The sequence below is a fragment of the Ornithorhynchus anatinus genome, chromosome 4, assembly GCF_004115215.2.
Source record: "Ornithorhynchus anatinus isolate Pmale09 chromosome 4, mOrnAna1.pri.v4, whole genome shotgun sequence".
Taxonomy (NCBI): domain Eukaryota; kingdom Metazoa; phylum Chordata; class Mammalia; order Monotremata; family Ornithorhynchidae; genus Ornithorhynchus; species Ornithorhynchus anatinus.
This window is the reverse complement of record NC_041731.1, coordinates 59672461-59695636: the sequence shown is the minus strand read 5'-3', so window position 1 is coordinate 59695636 and position 23176 is coordinate 59672461. Positions and strand designations below refer to the sequence as shown.

The window sequence follows — 23176 nt, the reverse complement described above, 5'->3', positions numbered from 1 at the left end:
TGGAGGATAATGCCCAGGTATGGGCCTGTGAGCCAGGGAGGATAGAGGTGCTCTCTGCGGTGATGGGAAAGTCAGGGGCAGAACAGGTTTGGGTGGGAAGATGAGTTTTGAAGAAGGTGCAAAATGTCAATTACTGATGTTTCTCAATTGGTAAAAAGGTTGAATAAAATATGTTAGTAATAATAGCAGCATTAATTGAGTGGTCATCCACATCCAGGGCACATTTCTGTAGTAGGTGCTTGCGAAGTACAAAATAAAGAAGTGGTGTTTCCTGCCCATGAGGAGTTTACTTTGTAAAGAAGGCAAACCTAACGATAACTACAAGTAGAGAGGTCAAAAATAAATGAAACAGGCATTTATAAATGAGTGCCAAGCAGGGCGTAACTTATTCATAAGCATTAGGCTTGGCTGACAACCAATAGCAAGGGCCTGGGAGTCAGGTGGTCAGGGGTTAATAATGTTGGTATTTGTTAAGCGCTTACTATGTGCAGAGCACTGTTCTAAGCGCTGGGGGAGACAAGGGGAATCAGCTTGTCCCACGTGGGGCTCGCAGTCTTCATCCCCATTTTACAGATGAGGTAACTGAGGCACTGAGAAGTTGTGACTTGCCCACAGTCACACAGCCGACAAGTGGCAGAGCCGGGATTCGTACCCATGACCTCTGACTCCAAAGCCCGTGCTCTTTCCACTGAGCCCCGCTGCTTCTCTAACCCCAGTTCCACCATTTGTCTGCTGTGTGACCTTGGGCAAGTCAGTTAACTTCTCTGTGCCTCAGTTACCCCATCTGTAAAAAATGGGCATTTAGAGTGTGAGCCCAATCTGGGACAGGGACTGTGTCCAACCTGATTAACTTGTATCTACCTCAGTGCTTAGAACAGTGCTTGGCGCGCAGTAAGTGCTTACTGTGAGCCCGTTGTTGGGTAGGGATTGTCTCTATCCGTTGCTGAATTGTATTTTCCAAGTGCTTAGTACAGTGCTCTGCACACAGTAAGTGCTCAATAAAAATGATTGTATGAATGAATGAACAAATACCATATTTTTTTTTTATTGTGCACCTACTATATGTATATGAATCCCAGCTCTGCCACTTGTCAGCTGTGTGACTGTGGGCAAGTCATTTAACTACTCTGGGCCTCAGTGACCTCATCTGTAAAATGGGGATTAACTGTGAGCCTCACATGGGACGACCTGATTACCCTGTATCTCCCCCAGCGCTTAGAACAGTGTTCTGCACATAGTAAGCGCTTAACAAATACCAACGTTATTATTATTATTATATGTAGCATACAAATGCTTGGGAAAGTACTAACAGAGAAGCAGCGTGGCCTAGAGGAAAAAGCTCAGATCTGGAAGTCAGAAGACCTGAGTTCAAATCCAATTATCTGCCGTGTGACCTCGGGCAAGCCACTTTACTTTTCAGTACCTCAGTTCCTTCATCAGCAAAATGGGGATTCAATGCCTGTTCTCTCTCTTACTCTGATGGTGAACCCCATGTAGGAACTGATTACCTTGTATCAGCCCCAGCATTTAGTACAGTGCATGGCACATAGTAAGGGCTAAACAAATACCTTGACTGTTATTTTTTATTATAGCAGAAGTTAAGAGACCTAGTTCTTATCCCCAAGCAGCTTAGGAACTCAAGCCCTTACAGTACAGTAGACATTCTTGCTATTATGCCATAGAAGTGTGGTTTTAGAACCTTGTTTTGGAAAATCGCATTTTAATAACAACTGGTTAAATGAGTACTAATACATGAGGAAGTAGGAGGTTCAAAGGCTCCACCATTAACGACATTATTAGACATAATTTCCTAGATCATTTTTATGTCAAAATAACACTTGCCAAAACACAAAGACATACAAAGCACCGTTCAGTCAAGTTAAAGCAGAGACTGGGAAGTCTAGCAGCATTGTGTTTTGAGTGACGCTACACACACATACACATACACACACACTTCTTCTGACATCACATCTTGTTCGATTCGCATTCCTCCTCCGAAGAACATTCTCTAATTGCCCAGCAGGGTTCTATCCACGATATGTACTGAAAACAATGAAGAACTGAACATTCCTGTTACCTCAAAAAGCAATCACGGTCAATGTCCCGATGATCAATCAATCAATGGCATTTATTGAGCACTTGCTGTAGGTTCAGTGCACTGTATTAAGGGCACTGGAGTTAGTAGACATGATCCCTTCCCTCAAGGAGCTTAAGATCTAGTGGGTGAGACAGACGCTAAAATAAATTACAAGTAGAAGAAGCAATCAAGAATAAGAACATATACCTCAGTGCTGCGAGAAGGCTGCAATTTACTTTGCATCTATTTTCCATTAGGCTCAGTTTGAATTTCCATGGTGTTTCCACATTTCTCAATAAACTGATGGTTATCAATTTGTTAAGAATCGTTAATAAACAGCACAACCCAGATGGTGCTATTTAAACAGGGTAAACCACATTACTCTCACCAAATCCATTTCTTTCATAAAGTTGTTTGTTTTTATTTCCTACCCTGTCTGTAAAATCAGACGTGTCTAGGAAAGGTGTATCAACAAACAGAATTAAAAATGAAAGAGAGCTAGCACATTTAGTATGCAGTTTATACAAACCATTGCTAATCTACTTTAGAAATGTGTAACAGCCTAAGAAATAGCATGGCCTAGTGGAAAGAGAAGAGACCTCGGTGTCCAAAGAACTGGGTTCTAATTCCAGATCTCCCAGTTGTCTGTTGTATGACCTTGGGAAAGTCACTTAACTTCTCTGTGCATCAGTTTCCTCAACTGTAGAGGGAGATTCAATGTCTGTTCTCCCTCTTACTTAGACTGTGAGCCCAATATGGGACAGGGTCTCTTTCCAACCTAATTGACATGTACTTATTCCAGCGATTAGAACAGTGTTTGACACATAGTAAATTCTTAACAAATAGCATGAAAAAACACAAGCAAAGAACCCTTAGGGGCAACCCACCAATTTGCAGTTGCCTGGACTCGATCTGGACTTTAAAGTCACTTGACACTTTTGCAAATAAGGGTAAATAAACAAGCACTGCTGATATTACCCTTATACCTAGAAAACCATTTTAACCACAACCGATATCCTGAAAAAATGAAATTCATATTTGCCTGGATTTCAAGTTTAGGCTTTCTGGAAATCTGAAAACTGGTGATTTGACCAAAAGTGAACATCGAAATATTGAAAAAAATTACAAATTTCAAAATTGCAGGCAGGAGTGAATTTTTACAGCATGGTTATAAACTGATGAAATTTATGCCTGGAAAACTAACAGACCATTAACTAGGTACCTACAAGACCTTGCTAATAATACCTGGTTTGCGAGTACTGTACAGACAATTTACATATCAATGCAGTCCCTTTTAAAATGCTCTTTTTGTTAAGCAGCAATTGAAGGGTTTAGTCACCTCATCTATATGATCATTATTATTGTATTATTATTGTTGTTCTTGTTATTCAGCTTCTGAGAATGTAGAATTGAAAAAAAAAACTAGGAACTGTGGGCAATCAAATTTATTGAAAATGGTTTCTGAGCAAAAGCTGTCCCTGAGGGTTGGTTATGCACAGTGATCTTGGCAGGAAAAACAATAATATAAAGAGTATAATAATCATAATACTTATCACGATGGTATTTTTTAAGCATTTACTATGCGTTAGGCACTGTCCTAATCCTGGGGTGGATACAAGCAAATCGAGTTGGACACAGTCCACTGTCCCACGTGAGGCTCACGGTCTCATTCCCCATTTTACAGATGAGGTAACTGAGGTCAAGAGAAGTTAAGTGACTTGCCCAAGGTCACACAGGAGACAAGTGGCAGAGCCGGGATTAGAATCCATGATATTCTCATTCCCAGATCTGTGCCCTCCCCACTACCCCATGCTGTTTCTCTTTATAAGGTTCTCTCTCTATATCTCTCAACCCAACCCTCCCCAAATCACCAAACACTTGGATGGGCTAGTAATATAAAGCAAATCTCATTTCCTTCAGCACAGATACACACGAAAAAGCCCCAAGATTCAGGTCTGCAGCATCAGCATTCAGCACCCCCAAAGTCATTATCTAAGACATGATAAAACTTCTGGGATTAAAAAATCTTCTAGAACTCCTGGCAAAGTTCTTCTAAACAAAGAATTTGGCTTGCAAATGACCAAAAAAACCCAAAAAACACCCAAGAAGAAAGGAATCTTGTTCAAGGCGGCCCTTTCTGGTTTCTGCATTCTGAGGAGTTAACCTTCAGATCGAGCCATACCTGTAGAATGGTATCAAGTGGGATCAAGTCACAAGCAATTTCTGGGTCAGTTTCACCTGCAACTGTGTGTTCCACTGAGGGCTGACCAACTTTGCCATACTAGAGCACAGGCCTGTGGTCAGAAGGACCTGAGTTCTAATTCCTGCTCTTCCACTCGTCTTCGGTGTGATTTGGGGCAAATCATTTCACTTTTCTGGGTCTTAGTTACCTCATCTGTAAAATGGGGATGAAGACCGTGAGCCGCATGTGGGATGCAAACTGTGTCCAACCTGATTAGCTTGTATCTACCTCAGTGCTTAGTTCAGTGCCTGTCACAATTGTAAGTGCTTATCAATTGTCATAAAAAAAAATGGGGATTAACACCATGAGTAGGACAAGGACTGTGTTCAATCCGGTTATTTTGTATCTACCTCAGCGCTTAGCATAGTGCCTGCACATAGTAAGCATATAATAAATGCTATTAAGAAGAAAAAAACTAGCTAAAAGGAAGTGCTCCTCTATGCCCATCCCTGATCCAGCCTGATACAATCCCAGATTGGTGTGAGACAACGTGACAATTCTATCACCCCAATCTAGCTCTGCACATACCAGTCTGCCCTAGTCAGATAAATCTTTTTGTTCGACTTTGGGGAGAGGCTTGCCTGAAAGTCTGAGGTTGGACTAGAAGATCACCACGCTTTTTTTGTTTTGTTTTGTTTCAACAGCATTTGTTAAATGCTTCCTATGTGTCCAACACTGTTCTAAGCACTGAGGTAGGTAAAAGTTAATTTAATTCATTCAATAGTATTTATTGAGCGCTTACTATGTGCAGAGCACTGTACTAAGCGTTGGAATGAACAAGTCGGCAACAGATAGAGACGGTCCCCGCCGTTTGACGGGCTCACGGTCTAATCGGGGGAGACGGGCAGACGAGACGATGGCAATAAATAGAGTCAAGGGGAAGAACATCTCATAAAAACAGTGGCAACTAAATAGAATCAGGATGATGTACATCTCATTAAACAAAATAAACGAAACAAATAGGGTGGTAAAGATATATACAGTTGAGCGGACAATTTAAGAAGTACACAGTCCCTGTCCACTGAGGGGCTCACAGTCTAAGTATTGAATCCTCATTCTAAACTTCCTTATCATCAACCAAATTCCATACTGGGGACATTAGAGAAGCAGCGTGGCTCAGTGGAAAGAGCCCGGGCTTGGGAGTCCGAGGTCATGGGTTCGAATCCCAGATCCACCACTTGTCAGCTGTGTGACTTTGGGCAAGTCACTTCACTTCTCTGTGCCTCAGTTCCCTCAACTGTAAAATGGGAATGAAGACTGTGAGCCTCACGTGGGACAACCTGATGACCCTGTATCTTCCCCAGCGCTTAGAACAGTGCTCGGCACATAGTAAGCGCTTAACAAATACCACCATTATTATTATGTTTCTCTTCCTCAGTCCCCAAAGGCTCAACAGAAAATGATCTCCCTGTTTTCTCACCTAATAGGGAGGGTTACCTGCAGTGTGTCTCCTGCAAGTTTATGAGCGGGGAGATCATGCTAAATGTCATTTATCCTGGCTTCAGCATTATCCAGTGATCCTTAGATTATCACTGACTAAGCACTAGGGTGGATACAAGCACAAATGGGGTTGGACACAGTCCCTATCCCACGTGGAGCTCACAGTCTCAATTCCCATTTTCCAGATGAGGTAACTGAGGCGCAGAGAAGTCAGGTGACTTTCCCAAGGTCACACAGCTGACAAGGGGCAGAGCTGTGATTAGAACCCATGACTGACTCCCAGGCCCATGCTCTATCCACTACGCCATGCTGCTTCTCATGCTTTCTCATGGAAAGCCTGAGCAGATGACCCTTCTTCCTTCCTTGAAAAAAAACCCTTATTTCCGGGACAATAAAATGTCTAGTTATTTTTTCTCATATTTTCAGTCACTTCTTATTCAAACGGGCTTCTAGAGACAGGACTCTAACTCTCACATTCATTTCATTTTGGAGGGAAGCAGGATGTGGCTTAAGGTCAAATAGCTGTAATTCCAACATGAACAGCAGTGGGGCAGACATGATAATAGTAATAATAATAATAATAATAATGGCATTTATTAAGCACTTACTAGGTGCCAAGCACTGTTCTAAGCACTGGGAAAGATACAGGTTAAGCAGATTGGACACAGTCCCTGTTCCCCATGGGGTTCACACTCTTTATCCTCATTTTACAGGTGAGCTAACTGAGGCCCAGAGAAGGTAGTGACTTGCCCGAGGTCACACAGCAGACAAGTGGTGCAGCTGGGATTAGGAACCATGTCTTATATGGATGGACTCTCAGCTTCTTCATTCACCAGTTGTTGAGTGGTCACGGTGTACCTCCCTACTAGACTGGAAGCTCCTTGAGTCAGGGGTCATATCTAATAGAAGCAGCGTGACTCAGTGGAAAGAGCACGGGCTTAGGAGTCAGAGGTCATGGGTTCTAATCCCGGCTCCGCCACCCGTCAGCTGTGTGACTTTGGGCAATTCACTTGACTTCTCTGTGCTTCAGTTATCTCATCTGTAAAATGGGGATTAAGTCTGTGAGCCTCACATGGGACAACCTGATTACCCTGTATCTACTCCAGCGCTTAGAACAGTGCTCGGCACATAGTAAGCGCTTAACAAATGCCAACATTATTAATAGCTCCACTGTATTCCACCAAGCACTTGGGGATCAGCATGGTGCAACAGAAATGTCACGGGCTCTGGGAGTCAAAGAACCCCAGGTTTATTTCTGGCTCTATCACTTGCCTGCTGCGTGACCTTGGGAAAGCTATTCAACTTCTCTGTGCTTGTCTCCTCATCTACAAACAAAAGGGGTTAAATACCTGTTCTCCCACCTACTTAGACTGTGAGCCTTACGTGGAGAAATGACTGTGCCTGCCCTCGTTTATAATTTACACAGATTAAGCAGAGTAAACTCTTTTACACAGATTAAGCAGAGTAAACCCTCCTTAACATTCATCGTAGGTATTGGAACTATTGATTGATTGCTTGTTCTGTCATTAAACTAGGCTCAAGATTCAATTTGGTCCAATTTATATTGTTGAACAAATCTTCCTTCTTCAAGCTTACCTCTAAAGTTGAAACGGTACTTCTTGAATTTTAAATACAGGCAGGAAACTTGACCCTGCACCTCTAGGTGGTTTTTGGCTCTGAGTTTTTCAAGAAAACAAAAGCATTTATTGAACACCTACGTGTAGAGCACTGTGTTATGTGTTTAATAATGCTGGTATTTGTTAAGCGCTTACTATGTGCAGAGCACTGTTCTAAGCGCTGGGGTAGATACAGGGTAATCAGATTGTCCCACATGAGGCTCACAGTCTTAATCCCCATTTTACAGATGAGGTAACTGAGGCACAGAGAAGTGAAGTGACTTGCCCAGGGTCACACAGCAGACAAGTGGAGACTAGAATAGAAGTAAAAGCACAATCTCTGCCCTCAGGAAGAGAACAGCCACAAAGTAATTTACAGATAGGAGGAAAAACGTAATGGAAATATGAATCGGTGAATTCATTCATTCAATCGTATTTATTGAGCATGTCCTTTGTGCAGAGCACTGTACTAAGCACTTGGGAAAGAACAGTACAACAATAAATAATGATAATTCCTACCCACAATGAGCTCACGGTCTGAAGCGGGGGACAGAGACATCAGTACAAATAAATAAAATGACAGATATACAAATAAGTGCTGTGGGGCTGGGAGGGGGGAAGAACAAAAGGAGCAACTCACGGCAATGCAGAAGGGAATGGGAGATGAGGAAGGGTGGGGCTCAGTCAGGGAAGGCCTCTTGGAGGAGATGTGCCTTCAATAAGGCTTTAAACGGGGGGAGAGTAATTGCCTGGCGGGTTTGAAGAGGGAGGGTATTCTAGGCCAGAGGAAGGACGGGGACTAGGGGTTGGTGGCGAGACAGGCGAGATGGAGGCACAGTGAGAAGGTTAGCACTAGAAGAGCAAAGCGCGTGGGCTGCGTTGAAGGAGAGAAGCAAAATGAGGTAGGAGGGGACAAGGAGGTGGAGTGCTTTATAGTCAATGGTTTGGAGTTTTTGTTCGGTGCAGAGGTGGATGAGCAACCACTGGAGATTTTTGAGGAGCGGGATGACATGTCCGGAGCATTTCTGTAGAAAAATGAGCCGGGCAGCAGAGTGAATTATGGACAGGAGTAGGGAGAGACAGGAGGCTGGTAGGTCAGCAAGGAGACTGATGCAGTAATCCAGGCAGGAGAGGATGAGCGATTGTAGTAACATGGTAGCCGTTGGGATCATAATAATAACAACAATGGTATTTGTTAAGCGCTTACTATGTGCCAGGCACTGTGGAGAGGAAGGGGAGGATTTTAGCTATGTTGTGCAGGGGGGACCAACGGGATTGAGCGATGGATTGACTATGTGGGTTGAATGACAGAGAGGAGTCAAGATGCTTGAATATTAGAGTGTGTTCATCAATATACACAAAACTCCAGGTGGCTGTGGATGACTAAGTGCTGCGGCACTAATGGGAGAATAGATATGGAGGAGAAGCCCGTCTGTTAGATTTGAATGGCGAGCAGGTTTTCCCAGAGTCTTACCTTTAATAATTGTTGGCAAGGGAGAAAAGAACGTTGAGAGACATGAAAGGATTAACAGTGAGGATGGAAGATAGGGAGAAGAGGGATTGATAGATTTATGGCAGCAAAACAAAATTAGGGAGTGAGGCTTCAGTGGGAAACAAACAGCATGTGTGGAGGAGTAGAGAGGGAATAAAGTGGAAATATAAAGGTGTCACATGAGGAGCAGTTTGGGGGTTTTTATGGTATTTGTTCAGCGCTCACTATATGCCAGGCACTGTATTAAGCACTGGGGTAGACACAAGCTAATCAGGTTAGATAGAGTCCATTTCCCACATGGGGCTCACAGTCTTAATCCCCATTTTACAGATGAGGTAACCGAGGCCCAGAGAAGTTGAGTTGCCTGAGGTTACACAGTATAGATAAGCGGCGGAGCTGGGATTAGGACCCAGGTCCTTCTGACTCATTCATTCATTCAATAGTATTTATCGAGCGCTTACTAGGTGCAGAGCACTGTACTAAGCGCTTGGAATGAACAAGTCGGCAACAGATAGAGACGGTCCCTGCCGTTTGACGGGCTTACGGTCTAATCGGGGGAGACGGACGGACGAGAACGATGGCGATAAATAGAGTCAAGGGGACTCCCGGATCCGTTCCCTATCCACTAAGCCACATCTACGAGAACTAGGACATAGGTCGCCAGTAGGTCTCTCCACATGTCATGACCCCAGCTGGACACAGAACACGGCCCAACATACAAACCATGTCCTAAGGAAGGATGCAAGAGAAGGGGTCAGGATGACAGTGACAGGGCTGATGACAACCGGTGCTTTCAGGAAAGGTTGAAAGGGTATGAGAGGGTATCGTATAAAGAGCAGGGTATCCGAGCAGCCTTGGTCACCGTAGAAAATCCCTGTGTGGAGCGAGAATAAGGTGACATCCCGACATAGATTGGAAAGAGTGGGACGCGGTAAAATCAGTAAACTACCGCTCATAGGAATCCGACGGTGTCTGGTGTTCGCTGTCTCCAAGCGACAGGGGATCAACAGTAATCACTGTGATATTTGTTAAGAGCTTACTCTGTGCCAAGCACTGGGATAGATATGACGTGATCAGATCAGACACGATCCTGTCCCCCATGGGGCTCACGGTCTTCCTCCTTGAGAGTAGAACTATAATCCTTCCGAAAGCTAAAGGCTGTTTTCGTCTTCAAGATTTTTCCCGTAGAAACCACTCACTGGAAGGGGCCTCAAGACCAGTGAAACTCTGCAGGGCAGAAGAGACCGTAAGTCTCTGAAGTAGCAGGCAAACAAATCTCCCTCAAGGAAGAATTTGATCAGGATACTTCTGCCCCTAAACCCTTCTTCAGGATTCCTGAGAGAAAATTTGAACCTTTATCTGATTGATTACAGTAATCAGGGTTCTGGAGATCCATCGATCAATCAATCAAAGCGATTGCTTTGTGCAGAGCACTTGGGAGATTATATTCAGAGTTGGTAAACACGTTCCCGGCACTGAACGAGCTTACAGTGATGATTGAAATAGTCTAGCTCTTCTAAAAACCATGCAGAAATCTCAGTGAAACACAGGTGTAAATTCAGTCCTCCCTCCAATGTGAATAAATATTCTATTACACGCAATACATGGGAGCATTACAGATGTCTGAAGTGCTTCTAAAAGAAAGCATTCATGAGGTCTAGAGACCTGAGGAAGGCGATCTAAAACACATTTTGGATACATTTCTGCGGGACCATTAGATTTGGGAGATTTTTTTTCCTCCTTCAAAGCCAACTGTTCTGCTCAAAATATTGGTTCCCTGGCAAGTGACATATCGTATTTTATTATCTGATTCCCTGCACCAGATTGGTAAACTCTTTGAGGGCAGGGATTATAAGCATTGCTTCTATTGTAGACATCCAAGCATTGAGTACAGTGCTCTGCGCACAGTAGATACCGGTATCTTTGATTGACTGATTGAAATTCGGGGAGGCCATGTAGTCTATTGGAAACAGCATGGTTCCGGGAGAGAAGAGATCTGCATTCTAGCCCCAGCTTCGCTCATGGTCTGCTGCCCAAAGTACCGACTCCACAGGCCCCACGGAGCAATCTGACCTCCCAGCCTCACACATCCTTCATCTCTGACCAAACCCGAAAAGAATCCACTCAAGACTGAAAACCCCCCAAGGGAGGCTTCCCAGCCTGTTAGCTCCTTGAAACCTGTCACTTCCCAGTTAAAATCCCTCCCCCTTTTCACCCTCAAACTCAAAATGAACAATAGGCACCTCTGCCTGCTGGATGGCATTATCATTACTATTATTATTATTACGACTATCATTATTATTGTACTTATTAAGAGTTTACTATGTGCCATAAACTGCATTAAGTGCTGGAGCATATATGAGATAATCAAGTTGGACACAGGTCCTGACCCACATGGGGCTCACAGCCTAAGAAGGAGGGTGTAGGATTGAGTACCCGTACGGTTGAGGAAACTGAGGCACAGAGAAGTTAAGTGACCTGTCCAAAGGACACACAACAGACAAGTGTCAGAGTGGGGATTCTAACCTAGAACCTCTGACTGCCAGACTCGTGTCCTTTTTACTAGGTCACGCTGGTCTTGGACAAGTCACTTAACCTCTCTGTGCCCCAGTTGTCTCATCAGCGAAATGGAGATGTTAATAATAATGATAATAATAATGGTATTTGTTGAGCACTTACTAAGTCTAGTCTATAAAACTCTCAATCCCAGTATCGAAGGAAACAGAATCCTGCCTCTCTGGCCCCTCCTTCCCCGTTTCAATCACTGGCACTTTGGACTCTGACCTCATTTTCCTTTCTCTTTTTTCCCCATATAGGTTTTTTTGTCCGTCTCCCCTTGTCCTCGTGGGAAGGAATCACGTTTTCTGAGTCTACTCTTCCAACGACGAAATGCAGTGCTCCGCGCACAGTAGGGGCTCAATACATTGCCACTGACAGATTGAGTCCTCTAGACTGTAAGCTCGTTGTAGGCAGGGAACGTTTCTAACAACTCGATTAGACCGTGAGCCCGTCACTGGGCAGGGATCGTCTCTATCTGTTGCCGAACTGTACATTCCAAGCGCTTAGTACAGTGCTCTGCACATAGTAAGCGCTCAATAAAACTATTGAATGAATGAAGGTGCCAAGCACTGTTCTAAGCACTGAGGTAGATACAAAGTCATCAGGTTGCCATTCATTCATTCATTCATTCGATCGTATTTATTGAGCCCTTACTCTGTGCAAAGCACTGTACTAAGGTTTGGGAAGTACAATTCAGCAAGGAATAGGGGCAATCCCTGCCCACAGCAGGCTCACGGTCTAGAAAACTTAGTCCCACGTGGAGCTCATAGTCTCCATCCCCATTTTACAGATGAGGGAACTGAGGCCCAGAGAAGTGAAGTGACTTGCTCCAGGTCACACAGCAGACAAGTGGCAGAGCCAAGATTAGAACCCACATCCTCTGACTTCCAAGCCCGTGCTCTTTCCACTAAGCCACGCTGCTTCTTAGGATGTGGCGAGGAGAAACTGAGATAAATTAGAACAGTTAATTTGAGGGATCCCAAAGAGGTCCTCTTACCTATAGATGGAAGAGGAGGCGATCGACCTGATGAGGGAGGCCACAGCTCCGACTCTGGCAGCTTCCGCGGCGCCGCGGCTTCTGTACTGCACGCTCTCCGAGTAGCTGATGTACGGCTGGTTGTACACAACGATCTTCCCCATCGCCTCGGACGCTCTCCTCTGCAGTTCGGCGAAAGAGGTCACCACTAGGACTTCGGCCGTAATACCTAGAAATCAAAGCGATGGGAGTTTCACCTCTGGTTTCCTACTGTCAAGTTGCTTGGGTACACACAAGAACGTCCGCGGGAGAGGTGGGCGACTTTGATGCAATTGACCATATAAGAAAGAGTAGTCGGTCGCTTGGTCAATCGTACTTAATAACGATAATAATAACTGTGGTATTCGTTAAGTGCTTACGATGTTCTAAGCACTGTACTGAATGCCGGGATGGATACAGCGTGGCTCAGTGGAAAGAGCCCGGGCTTCGGAGTCAGAGGTCATGGGTCCGACTCCCGGCTCTGCCACCTGTCAGCTGTGTGACTGTGGGCGAGTCACTTCACTTCTCTGGGCCTCAGTTCCCTCATCTGTCAAATGGGGATTAACTGTGAGCCTCACGTGGGACGACCTGATTCCCCTGTATCTACCCCAGCGCTTAGAACAGTGCTCTGCACATAGTAAGCGCTTAACAAATACCAACACTGCAAGCAAATAGGATTGCACAGAGTCCACATGGGGCTCACAGTCTTAATCCCCATTTTACAGCTGAGGGAACTGAGGCATAGAGAAGTGACTTTGCCAGGGTCTGCTGCGGGACGGGTGGCAGAGCCGGGATTAGAACCCAGGTCCGTCTGACTCCCAGGCCCGTGTTCTACCCACTAGGCCTTAAGCATTTAATGCGTGCAGAGCATTGTACTAAGCACTTGGGAGTGTACAATATAACAATATACTAGGCATATTCCCCATCCATAAAGATCTTACAGTCCAGAGAGGGAGACAGACATAAATTTAAACAGAGAAGTGACAAATATGGACATAAGTGTTGTGGGGCTGGGAGGGGCGGATTAATAAAGGGAACAAGTCAGGGTGACACAGAAGGGAGTAGAAGAAGTGGAAGAAGAAGGCTTTAAAGAAATTCCTCATGAGAAGCAGCCTGACCTAGGGGAAAGAGCACGGGCCTGGGAATCAGAGGACGTGGAGTCTACTGGCTCTGCCATGTGTTCGCTGTGTGACCTTGGGTAAGTCAATTAACTTCTCTGACTCAGTTTCCTCTCAACTATAGAATCCTGCTCCCTCCTACTTAGACTGTGAGCCCCACGTGGGACAGGAACTGTGTCCAACCTGATTAACTTATAGCTCCCCGGCATTTAGAATAGTGCTTGGCACATAGTAAATGCTTAACAAGTACCATAAAAACAAATTGGTAGAGGAGTTGGAACAGGAATGAAAAAGTCATGGGTTTAAGAGAATGACAGGAATTATTCAGAAATGCAAAAACATCTCGGAACGCTTCTCCTGGGATCAATGAAGCACATATTTATCTTTTCTCACATTTGTTTTGAGAGGTTGCTACACAACTCACACTGACATCACATAGAAAGAGGGACAGTGTTTTGGAACAGTACTCTTGGAACTCAGGGCAGTTATGAGACCGACTTGTACCAAATGGTTAATGCGGCCACTCCCAAGACTCCCCAAAAGTTAGCTTGTCCTCATTCCCATTTCTTACAAACGCTCCTACGGAACACGAAAAATTCCCAGGCTTCTCAGCTTTCAGTCCTCGATACTTGTGCATCACCAAACACATCATTATTCTTCAGATAAAAACACTTTGAAAACATTGTGTAATTGTCCTATAATCTGTTTTCTTAAACACGCCAACAGAAGAATGATGCTGAACCATCTTTCCTCACACCAGGAAGCTGGACCGTTGCTTACTGCTTGGAGAACCGTGTTTCTAACCTGTCCAGAAGCCATTCGGAAAACCACCGCGTTACGTAAGATTTAACACTGATTTAATAAAAAGAGCCAGTTGCTTTGACTCGGTGTAAGCATAACCAAAGATAAATCATAGATGCCCAATCTTTTTCGGGAATCGATGTGAAATGCGCTGTTCTTAAAAGCTGTAAAAGCTGAAAGTATTAAATGCTTGGCCAGTTTGCCTCATCCCACCAACTAAGGAATTGGGTTTTTGCTGAAAGCTTAATAGCTGCAATAAAATTATTTTCAATATTACTTGGGAAAATACTTTTAAAATGAACTGCAGGCTATCGAGGTCCATTCAGTAGTGGCCTAAATTCTTTCTTCCTCAATCCCAGGCCTCGATATAAACTGCTGATTTTGTGTTTTTTTAGATCAAATGGGGAAGCAGCACGGCTTGCTGGAAAGAGCCTGGACCTGGGAGTCAAAGGACCTGCGTTCTAATTCCAGCTCTGCCAACTGTCTGATGCGTGATCCTGAAAAATCACTTACCTTCTCTGTGCCTCAGTTTCCTTATCTTCAAAATGGGGATTCAAATCTGTTCTCCCTCCTACTTAGACTGTGAATCCCATCTGGGACCTGGTTATCTCGTATTTACTCCACGGTAAGCACTTAACAAATAATATTAGTAGTAGTAGTACGAGTAGTAGAAATAGTAGTAATAATAAGCAGCGGTGAATTAATTATTGACTCCATTTTCCTATTAAATATTAAGCGTTTGTCTTAAAATGTACAAGAAACATGGAATACTGACAGGGAAGACCAAATCCAAGTAAATAAAATCAGCTTTTTCAATTAACCTCAAGCAAAATGGCTGAAACACTTGAGCTCAGATCCAGCCGTACCTCCCCAAAACCTAGAAATTTACTGTGAAATTTTCCTGGTTATCGCTTGCATCTGGGGGCAATGTGTGCTAATACATTTTAGCTGTTTCTAATGTATTGTTGATTCAAACATCTCCCTGAAGTCCCAGGAATAGGAAAACTCTTGTACCTGAATCAGTGGCCGTGTTTGCGTTGAGCCGAGAGAAACGAGCAGAATTCCATAGTTTATCAGTCAATCAATTGTACTTATTAAATGCTTACCGTGTGCAGGGCACTTATTAAGTACTTAGGAGAGTACAATACAAAATAGACATATTCCCTGCCCATCAGGTACTTGCAGTCGGGAGGAAGAGACAAACATTGAGGTAAATAAATCAATTCTTCAAAATGAAAATCTCATTATTAATAATAATAATAATAATGTTGGCATTCGTTAAGCGCTTACTATGTGCCGAGCACTGTTCTAAGCGCTGGGGTAGACATAGGGGAATCAGGTTGTCCCACGTGGGGCTCACAGTCTTCATCCCCATTTTACAGATGAGGGAACTGAGGCCCAGAGAAGTGAAGTGACTCGCCCACAGTCACACAGCCGACAAGTGGCAGAGCTGGGATTCGAACTCATGAGCCCTGACTCCAAAGCCCGTGCTCTTTCCACTGAGCCACGCTGCTTCTCCATTAGAGTGTGGGTGGTACACTCTGGGGCTTACTATTAGTGCCCCTAAAAATGGCATGGGGCAGAGTCTTCAAGAGCCCAACATTTCATTTGGATAGCACCCTGCAGATAAGGCTTATCATCAATTTTGCAAAAAACTACCATAATGATGATGTTGATGATGACGATGATATTCGTTATGCTCTTACTATGTTCATTCAGTAGTATTTTTTGAGCACTTACTATGTGCAGAGCACTGTACTAAGCTCTTGGAATGTACAATTCGGTACTATATGTCAGTCACTGTTCCAGTCCCCAGGGTAGATACAAGCTAATCAAGTTAGACGCCTTGTCCCTTAGGGGGCTCACAATCTTAGTCCCCATTTTACAGATGAGGTAACTGAGGGACGGAGAAATTAAGTGAGTTGCCCCAGGTCTCACGGCAGACAAATGGCAGAGCTGGGATTAGAACCCAGGTCCTTCCGAATCCCAGGCCATGCTCTATCCACGAGGCCAGGCTGCTAACAGCCTAACAGCTGTCTTTCCATCACCCTCCTCCTCCCCCAAGCTTTCCACAACAATATATAAGGTGAAAATCCCTATAGAACCCCTGCCATTGACATGGCACTTCAGGAAATGACATTTCAAATAAGTTTAGGGTCCTCAAGAAAAAAAATTTAAAAACAAGCAAAACGGAAATCTCACCTTTTCCTGTTTTAGATGACCACATAAAATGAGGGAAAGATATCTAGTTCGCTTGTTTTATTTTCAGGCAGTTTAAGCTATTGGCTATTTTCCAATTCAATCAATAAATGACATTTATTGGGCACTTTCTGGGTCCTTGGGAGTGTAAAATACAACAGTGTTGGTAGATATGATCCCTGCCAACAAGGAGCTCAACTGCACAAGATCTCTCTTTCCCCTCCTGCCACTATGTCACTCACCCATTACGTCTCAAACTATTTAGAGTAGCGATAGAAAAAGGGCTTCGTTTTAAAACCAGGATAAGTTGATCCCACATGGTCAGTGAAAAGGGCAAAGACAGTTTATCCGTTAATCCTGACGAGAAACCAGATTACACCTAAGATAATACTAATGTTGGTATTTGTTAAGTGCTATGTGCCGAGCACCGTTCTAAGCGCTGGGGTAGATGCGGGGTAAGCAGGTTGTCTCACGTGAGGCTCACAGTTAATCCCCATTTGACAGATGAGGTAACTGAGGCAGAGCGAAGTTAAATGACTCGCCCACAGTCACACAGCTGACAAGTGGCAGAGCCGGGATTCGAACTCGTGACCTCTGACTCCCAAGCCCGGGCTCTTTCCACTGAGCCACGCTGCTTCTCGGTCACAAGACGAAAGACACACTATTCTATCGCTCCTGGCAGAAAAATACCAGCTTCCACTGTATCCCCCATCTGTCATTTTCATGGCTAATTTTTCAATTTTAACCTTCCTATTACCATTCTCGTTCTTCTCCCTGGTGGAAGGAATCAAAGAGTCACGGGAGTCTGGGCCATTACCACACTACCTGTAAATTGGAGGTAAATAGGAACCAAAATTCTGTCAGCTGAATAAGGACAAGGAGAAATATATTTCCATGACAGATGGTAAAGGGCCACAGGTGTGGAAAGCATCGGTGTTTCCACTCAATTTTAAGGAACTAATATACCCACCTCTGATGATCGCTAGAATGACGGAAGAGCCTCAGCGCCGAGGCTTCAGACGCGAGAACCTGGGCCGAGGAATCGATTACGGTAATTGAGCCTTGGGCAACGCCTCTCACATTCTCATCCCTGCTAGCCACATTCCCTCCGGGGCACACGCCGAAATCAATCAGTCAACCAATCAATCATATATACTGAGCGCTTACTGTGTGCTCAACACCGTACTAAGCTCTCGGGAGAGTACAGTATAACGGGGTTGGTAGACACAGTGCTCACTGCCCACAGTGAGCTTACGGTCCGGAGGATTGCAAGGGGCAAGTGGTCGGGCGAGGGTGTAGCCCACTGTCAAGAGCATGGGCTGCCCAGGTTAGCGGGCTATGGGCCGAACCAGAACTAGAAGCCAGATTCCCTCTGGACCAACAGGGCTACTGCAAACTGTACCTACAAAGAAATCGCCGTGAGTCTCTCCCTTGGTGTTTCATTCTAGGCAGAGTCTCTCAAGAATGGAGTGGAGCGGGGCAGAGCGTCCTGTCTTCCCCCAGCTCCAGCCCCGAACAACTGAGCCTTGCTTGTCCTGGCCCCTCGTCTCCCCTCCACTCCCCTCAACCGTCTCCCCTTTCCTCCATCTTCCCCTCCCCCATCTTCTCCGCCCCCTTTCTGACCTCTCCACCACCCATCTCCCCTTCCCTCCATCCTCCCCTCGCCTCTAACTTCTCCCCTTCCCTCCATCCTCCCCTCCCAGCTTCTCTCCTTCCTTCCGTCATCCCCTCCCCCCAAACTTCTCCGCCCTTTTCCTGACCCCCTCTCCGCCTTCCAAATTTTTCCTATTCCCTCCAGCCTCCCTTCACTGCCAACCTTCTCCCCACCCTCCCTGACCTTCTCCCCATCCCACAACCTTCTCCTCTTCCCTCCATCCTCACCTTCTCCTCCATCCTCGCCTCCTCCCTGACATCCTTAAATTAGAAGGTCCTGGGTTCTAATCCCAGCTCTGCCAGTTGGCTATGTGACCCTGCAGTGTGGTTTAGTGGATAGAGCACGGTCTGGGAGTCAGAAGGACCTGGGTTCTAATCCCGGCTCCGCCACGTAATAAGGTTGGTATTTGTTAAGCGCTTACTATGTGCAGAGCACTGTTCTAAGCGCTGGGGGAGATACAGGGTCATCAGGTCGTCCCACGTGAGGCTCACGGTTAATCCCCATTTTACAGATGAGGGAACTGAGGCCCAGAGAAGTGAAGTGACTTGCCCACAGTCACACAGCTGACAAGGGGCAGAGCCGGGATGTCTGCTGAGTGACCTTGGGCAAGTCACTTCACTTCTCTGGGCCTCAGTTACCTCATCTGGAAAATGGAGATTAAGAGAGTGAGCCCCATATGGGACAGGGACTCTGTCCAACCTCATTAATTTGCATCTACAGCAGCACTTAGAACAGTGCTTGGCACATACCAAGTGCTGAACAAGTGCCATTATTATGATGATTATCATTATTATTCACTTCTCTGTGCCTCAGTTACCTCATCTGTAAAATGGGAATTACAACTGAGCCCCACGTGGGACATGGACTGTGTCCAACCTGATTAATTTGAATCTACCCCAGTGCTTAGAACAGTGCCTGGCACATAATAAGTGCTTATCGAATACCATTAAAAAAAAAGAATGGGCTACAGGGAACGAATGAACCATAGTAGATGGAGCCCAAGGCTGGGAGTCAGAAGGACCTGGGTTCTAATCCCAGCTCCGACCACTTGACTGCTGGGTGACTTTTGGCAAGTCATTCACTTCTGTGGGCTTCAATTACCTCATCTGTAAAACGGGGATTAAGACCGTGAGTGCCATTAATAATGTTGGCATTTGTTAAGCGCTTACTATGTGCCGAGCACTGTTCTAAGCGCTGGGGTAGTTACAGGGGAATCAGGTTGTCCCCCGTGAGGCTCACAGTTAATCCCCATTTGACAGATGAGGGAACTGAGGCACGGAGAAGTTAAGTGACTTGCCCACAGTCACACAGCTGACAAGTGGCAGAACCAGGATTCAAACTCATGACCTCTGACTCCCAAGCCCGGGCTCTTTCCACTGAGCCACGCTGTTTCTCATGAGCCACGCTGCATTACGGGTAGGGACTGTGCCCAACCTCATTAGCTTGTATCTATCCCAGTGTCTCGTACAGTGCCTGGCACACTGTAAGCATTTAACTAATAATAATGATAACGTTGGTACTTGTTAAGAGCTTACTATGTGCCGAGCACTGTTCTAAGCGCTGGGGTAGACACAGGGGAATCAGGTCGTCCCACGTGGGGCTCACAGTCTTAATCCCCATTTTACAGATGAGGGAACTGAGGCACCGAGAAGCTAAGTGACTTTGCCCAAAGTCACACAGCTGACAAGCGGCTGAGCCGGAATTCGAGCCCATGACCTCTGACTCCAAAGCCCGGGCTCTTTCCACTGAGCCACGCTGCTTCTCGTGAGAAAAAAAGCTGGCTAAAGAGTGGGTCTCTGTAGCATGGGGGTTTTGACCACGGGACCGGCCTTTTCAAATTGGCTCCATTTTCCTCGGGATGGTCCACTGGGAGCAACGGAACATTGCTAAACTGAATCCTTCCCTAAGATTGCTGTCTCCTGAACGGAAATCCTTTCCTTTGAGAATCTGTGATGCTAATGCCATCACACAGGTATTGAGAGCTAAAAGATCTTGCTCTTTTCACTACCTGCGAGACCCCAAGCAGAAAGCTCAAAGCCATGAGATTTTCACAGTGGTTTAAAGTATTCTGGCCAATCAACGCACATTCCGGGGGTGCCAGAAAATGAAGGCGAAAGGCGGAAAATATTCCTAAAATTATTGCTAGGCAGAACCCTGAAGTGTGACATTTGGGTGGAAAGTAAGAAGGACTAATGGTAATTTCTCTGCCATGATGCCAACCCCTCTCATTTAAATCACAGGAAAAAAAATAAAAATATAAACAGAATCAAGTTGATGAAATATGCCCATGGGCCAAACCCAGCAAAAAAAAACGGTATTTGTTAAGCATTTTCTATGTGCCACGTACTGCATGGCTCAGTGGAAAGAGCACAGGCTTGGGAGGCAGAGGTCATGAGTTCTAATCCCGGCTCCTCCACTTATCAGTTGTGTGACTTTGGGCAAGTCACTTAACTTTTCTGTGCCTCAGTTACCTCATCTGTAAAATGGGCATTAAGACTGTGAGCCCCACCTGGGACAACCTGATTACCTTGTATCTACTCCAGAATTTAGAACAGTGCTTGATAAGTAGTAAGCACTTGACAAACACCATTATTATTACTATCATTATCATTTCTGCTCAGTCATTTGTCTTCTGTGTGACCTTGGGCAAGTCACTTCGTTTCTCTGTGTCTCAGATACCTCTTCTGTAAAATAGGATTAAGACTGTGGGCCCCATGTGGGACATGGACTGTGTCCACCCTGATCAGCTTCATTCATTCAATCATATTTATTGAGCACTTACAGTGTGTAAACCACTGTACTAAGCACTTGGGAAAGTACAATATAACAACAGACACATTTCTGCCCGCAATGAGCTCAGAGTGTAGAGGGGGAGACAGACATTAATATGAATTAATAAAGACAGACACTAATAGAAATCAATTCATTAGTTACAGATATACGCAGATATATAGATATGTGCTGCGGGGATGGGAAGGAGGGTGAATGAAGGGGCACGTAAGAACAGCACAGAAGGGAGTGGGAAAACTACTCCGCTTGTAACTTGTAGCTTGTAACTACCCCGGTCCTTCGTACAGGGTCTGGGAGTTAAAAAAAATATCCGAAGGTCTTCCCTAGAAAACAGACGCAAATCAAGAGCCCCTCAAAATCCAAGACTCCAAGAAGAACGGCGCAGCAGAGGCAAAACTGGCTACAGATCCGTAGCCTGAACTCATTCCCTTCCCCCCTTCACCTTTATCAACAGCAACAGACTCCCAATTCCAAATAATGCCCTTCCAGGTCTTGGATCCTAGAAGAGCTCGCTGCCTGAAGCTCGCGGCCAGGGTCAACCTGGTCTGGCTTCATCAGTTCATCAGCATTCACAGCAGAGGGAATAATCACTCTGTCTAGAGATTTATCGGTCCGCCCCACTGAGATTTATGCTGGAAGAAACTTACTCCATATTGATATTCGGGGATGATCAGAAAGTCAATTTACCCATCTCCGAGGATAAAAATGTGAAATTGCCACAGAAAGCAGCGTGCGGGGCTTAGGGGTCCAGGATGACAGAATGGTCCCGATCTGTGCATATCTGTAAACACCGGTAAACAGTGTTTTGCACAGAACACCTGACTTCCCTGATATTCTGGAACGAATCTACCATATTATTAGGAAACCAAGTCTGGCTGGGATTCTAGCACATTATCCCCTCGGTGACAATTGCATAGTTTATTTGGAAATTCATTTTCTCTGGCCAGCTCGGCCTTACTGCTACCTTCACCAGGTTTGGCCACTAATGAACGACAAAGGAGAGTGGTTCTGCTTACCAAAATGATGAAAGAGATTTGCTTCCACATTCCCACGGCGTACAACGAAATTCTATTCATCTTGGGGTAGATATAGGCAAATTGGGTCCCTGACCCATGTGGGGCTCACAGTCTCGATCGCCGTTTTACAGATGAGGTGACCGAGGCACAGAGAAGTGAAGTGACGCGCCCCCGAGGCCACACAGCAGACAAGTGGCAGAGTAGGGATTAGAACCCATGACTTTCTGACTCCCAAGCCGAGGCTCTATCCATTATGCCACGGTGGAGCTGGGGTGAATATCCCAGAGGGTGAAAAAACACTAGTGGTCCATAGTCAGCGTGGCTCAGTGGAAAGAGCCTGGGCTTCGGAGTCAGAGGTCATGGGTTCGACTCCCGACTCTGCCACTTGCCAGCTGTGTGACTGTGGGCAAGTCACTCCACTTCTCTGTGCCTCAGTTCCCTCAGCTGTAAAATGGGGATTAACTGTGAGCCTCACGTGGGACAACCTGATGACCCTGTATCTACCCCAGCGCTTAGAGCGGCGCTCTGCACATAGTAAGCGCTTAACAAATACCAACATTATTATTATTATTATTATTATGTTGGTTCTGCTCGATAGCTGCAGAGCTGCCATTGTTTATCTTGAATCCGCTGCGGGGAAGCCAAACTTTGATTTATTCATTCAGTCGTATTTATTGAGTGCTTATTGTGTGCAGAGCACTGTACAGAGCGCTTGGGAAAGTGCAGTACAACAATAAACAGTGATAATCCCTGATCACAATGAGCTCACAGCCTGGAGGACTTCAACATGAAGCTTTCTTGAGAAAGCTCATCTCCTTAAACTGAATGACACGGGTCGCTTTGGAAACCCCATCTTGCTTTTCAAAAGGCATCTGGGCGATTTCCAGTTGAACTTTCCCTTCAAATGAGACAGGGTGGATTTTCCCCTAGCAAGCACTTGATCCAGATTTCCCAAAAGCTAAAGCTTCACCTTGGCTGGAAGGCAGGCTTTATTGGCAGTTGCACTCACTCTGTCAGGCCCCACATTATATTTAGAAGTCACTTACAGAACAACGATAATAATAATAATAATAATGATAATAATGGCACTTGTTAAGCGCTTACTCAGACAAGCAGCGTGCCTCAGTGGAAGGAGCCCAGGCTTGGGAGTCAGAGGT

At 45.3% G+C, this 23176-nt stretch overlaps 1 protein-coding gene across 4 annotated transcripts in view; it reads right to left on the bottom strand.

Annotated features, from left to right (window-relative positions):
- Positions 1–23176, bottom strand: part of CPQ (carboxypeptidase Q) — a 419427-nt gene that overhangs the window by 297564 nt on the left and 98687 nt on the right. For all 4 annotated transcript variants that reach the window (XM_029063858.2, XM_039911817.1, XM_029063857.2 and 1 more), the window contains exon 3: positions 12424–12631. In XM_029063858.2, coding sequence (XP_028919691.1) covers positions 12424–12631 — 208 coding nt within the window. The remainder of the gene's footprint in view (positions 1–12423; positions 12632–23176) is intronic.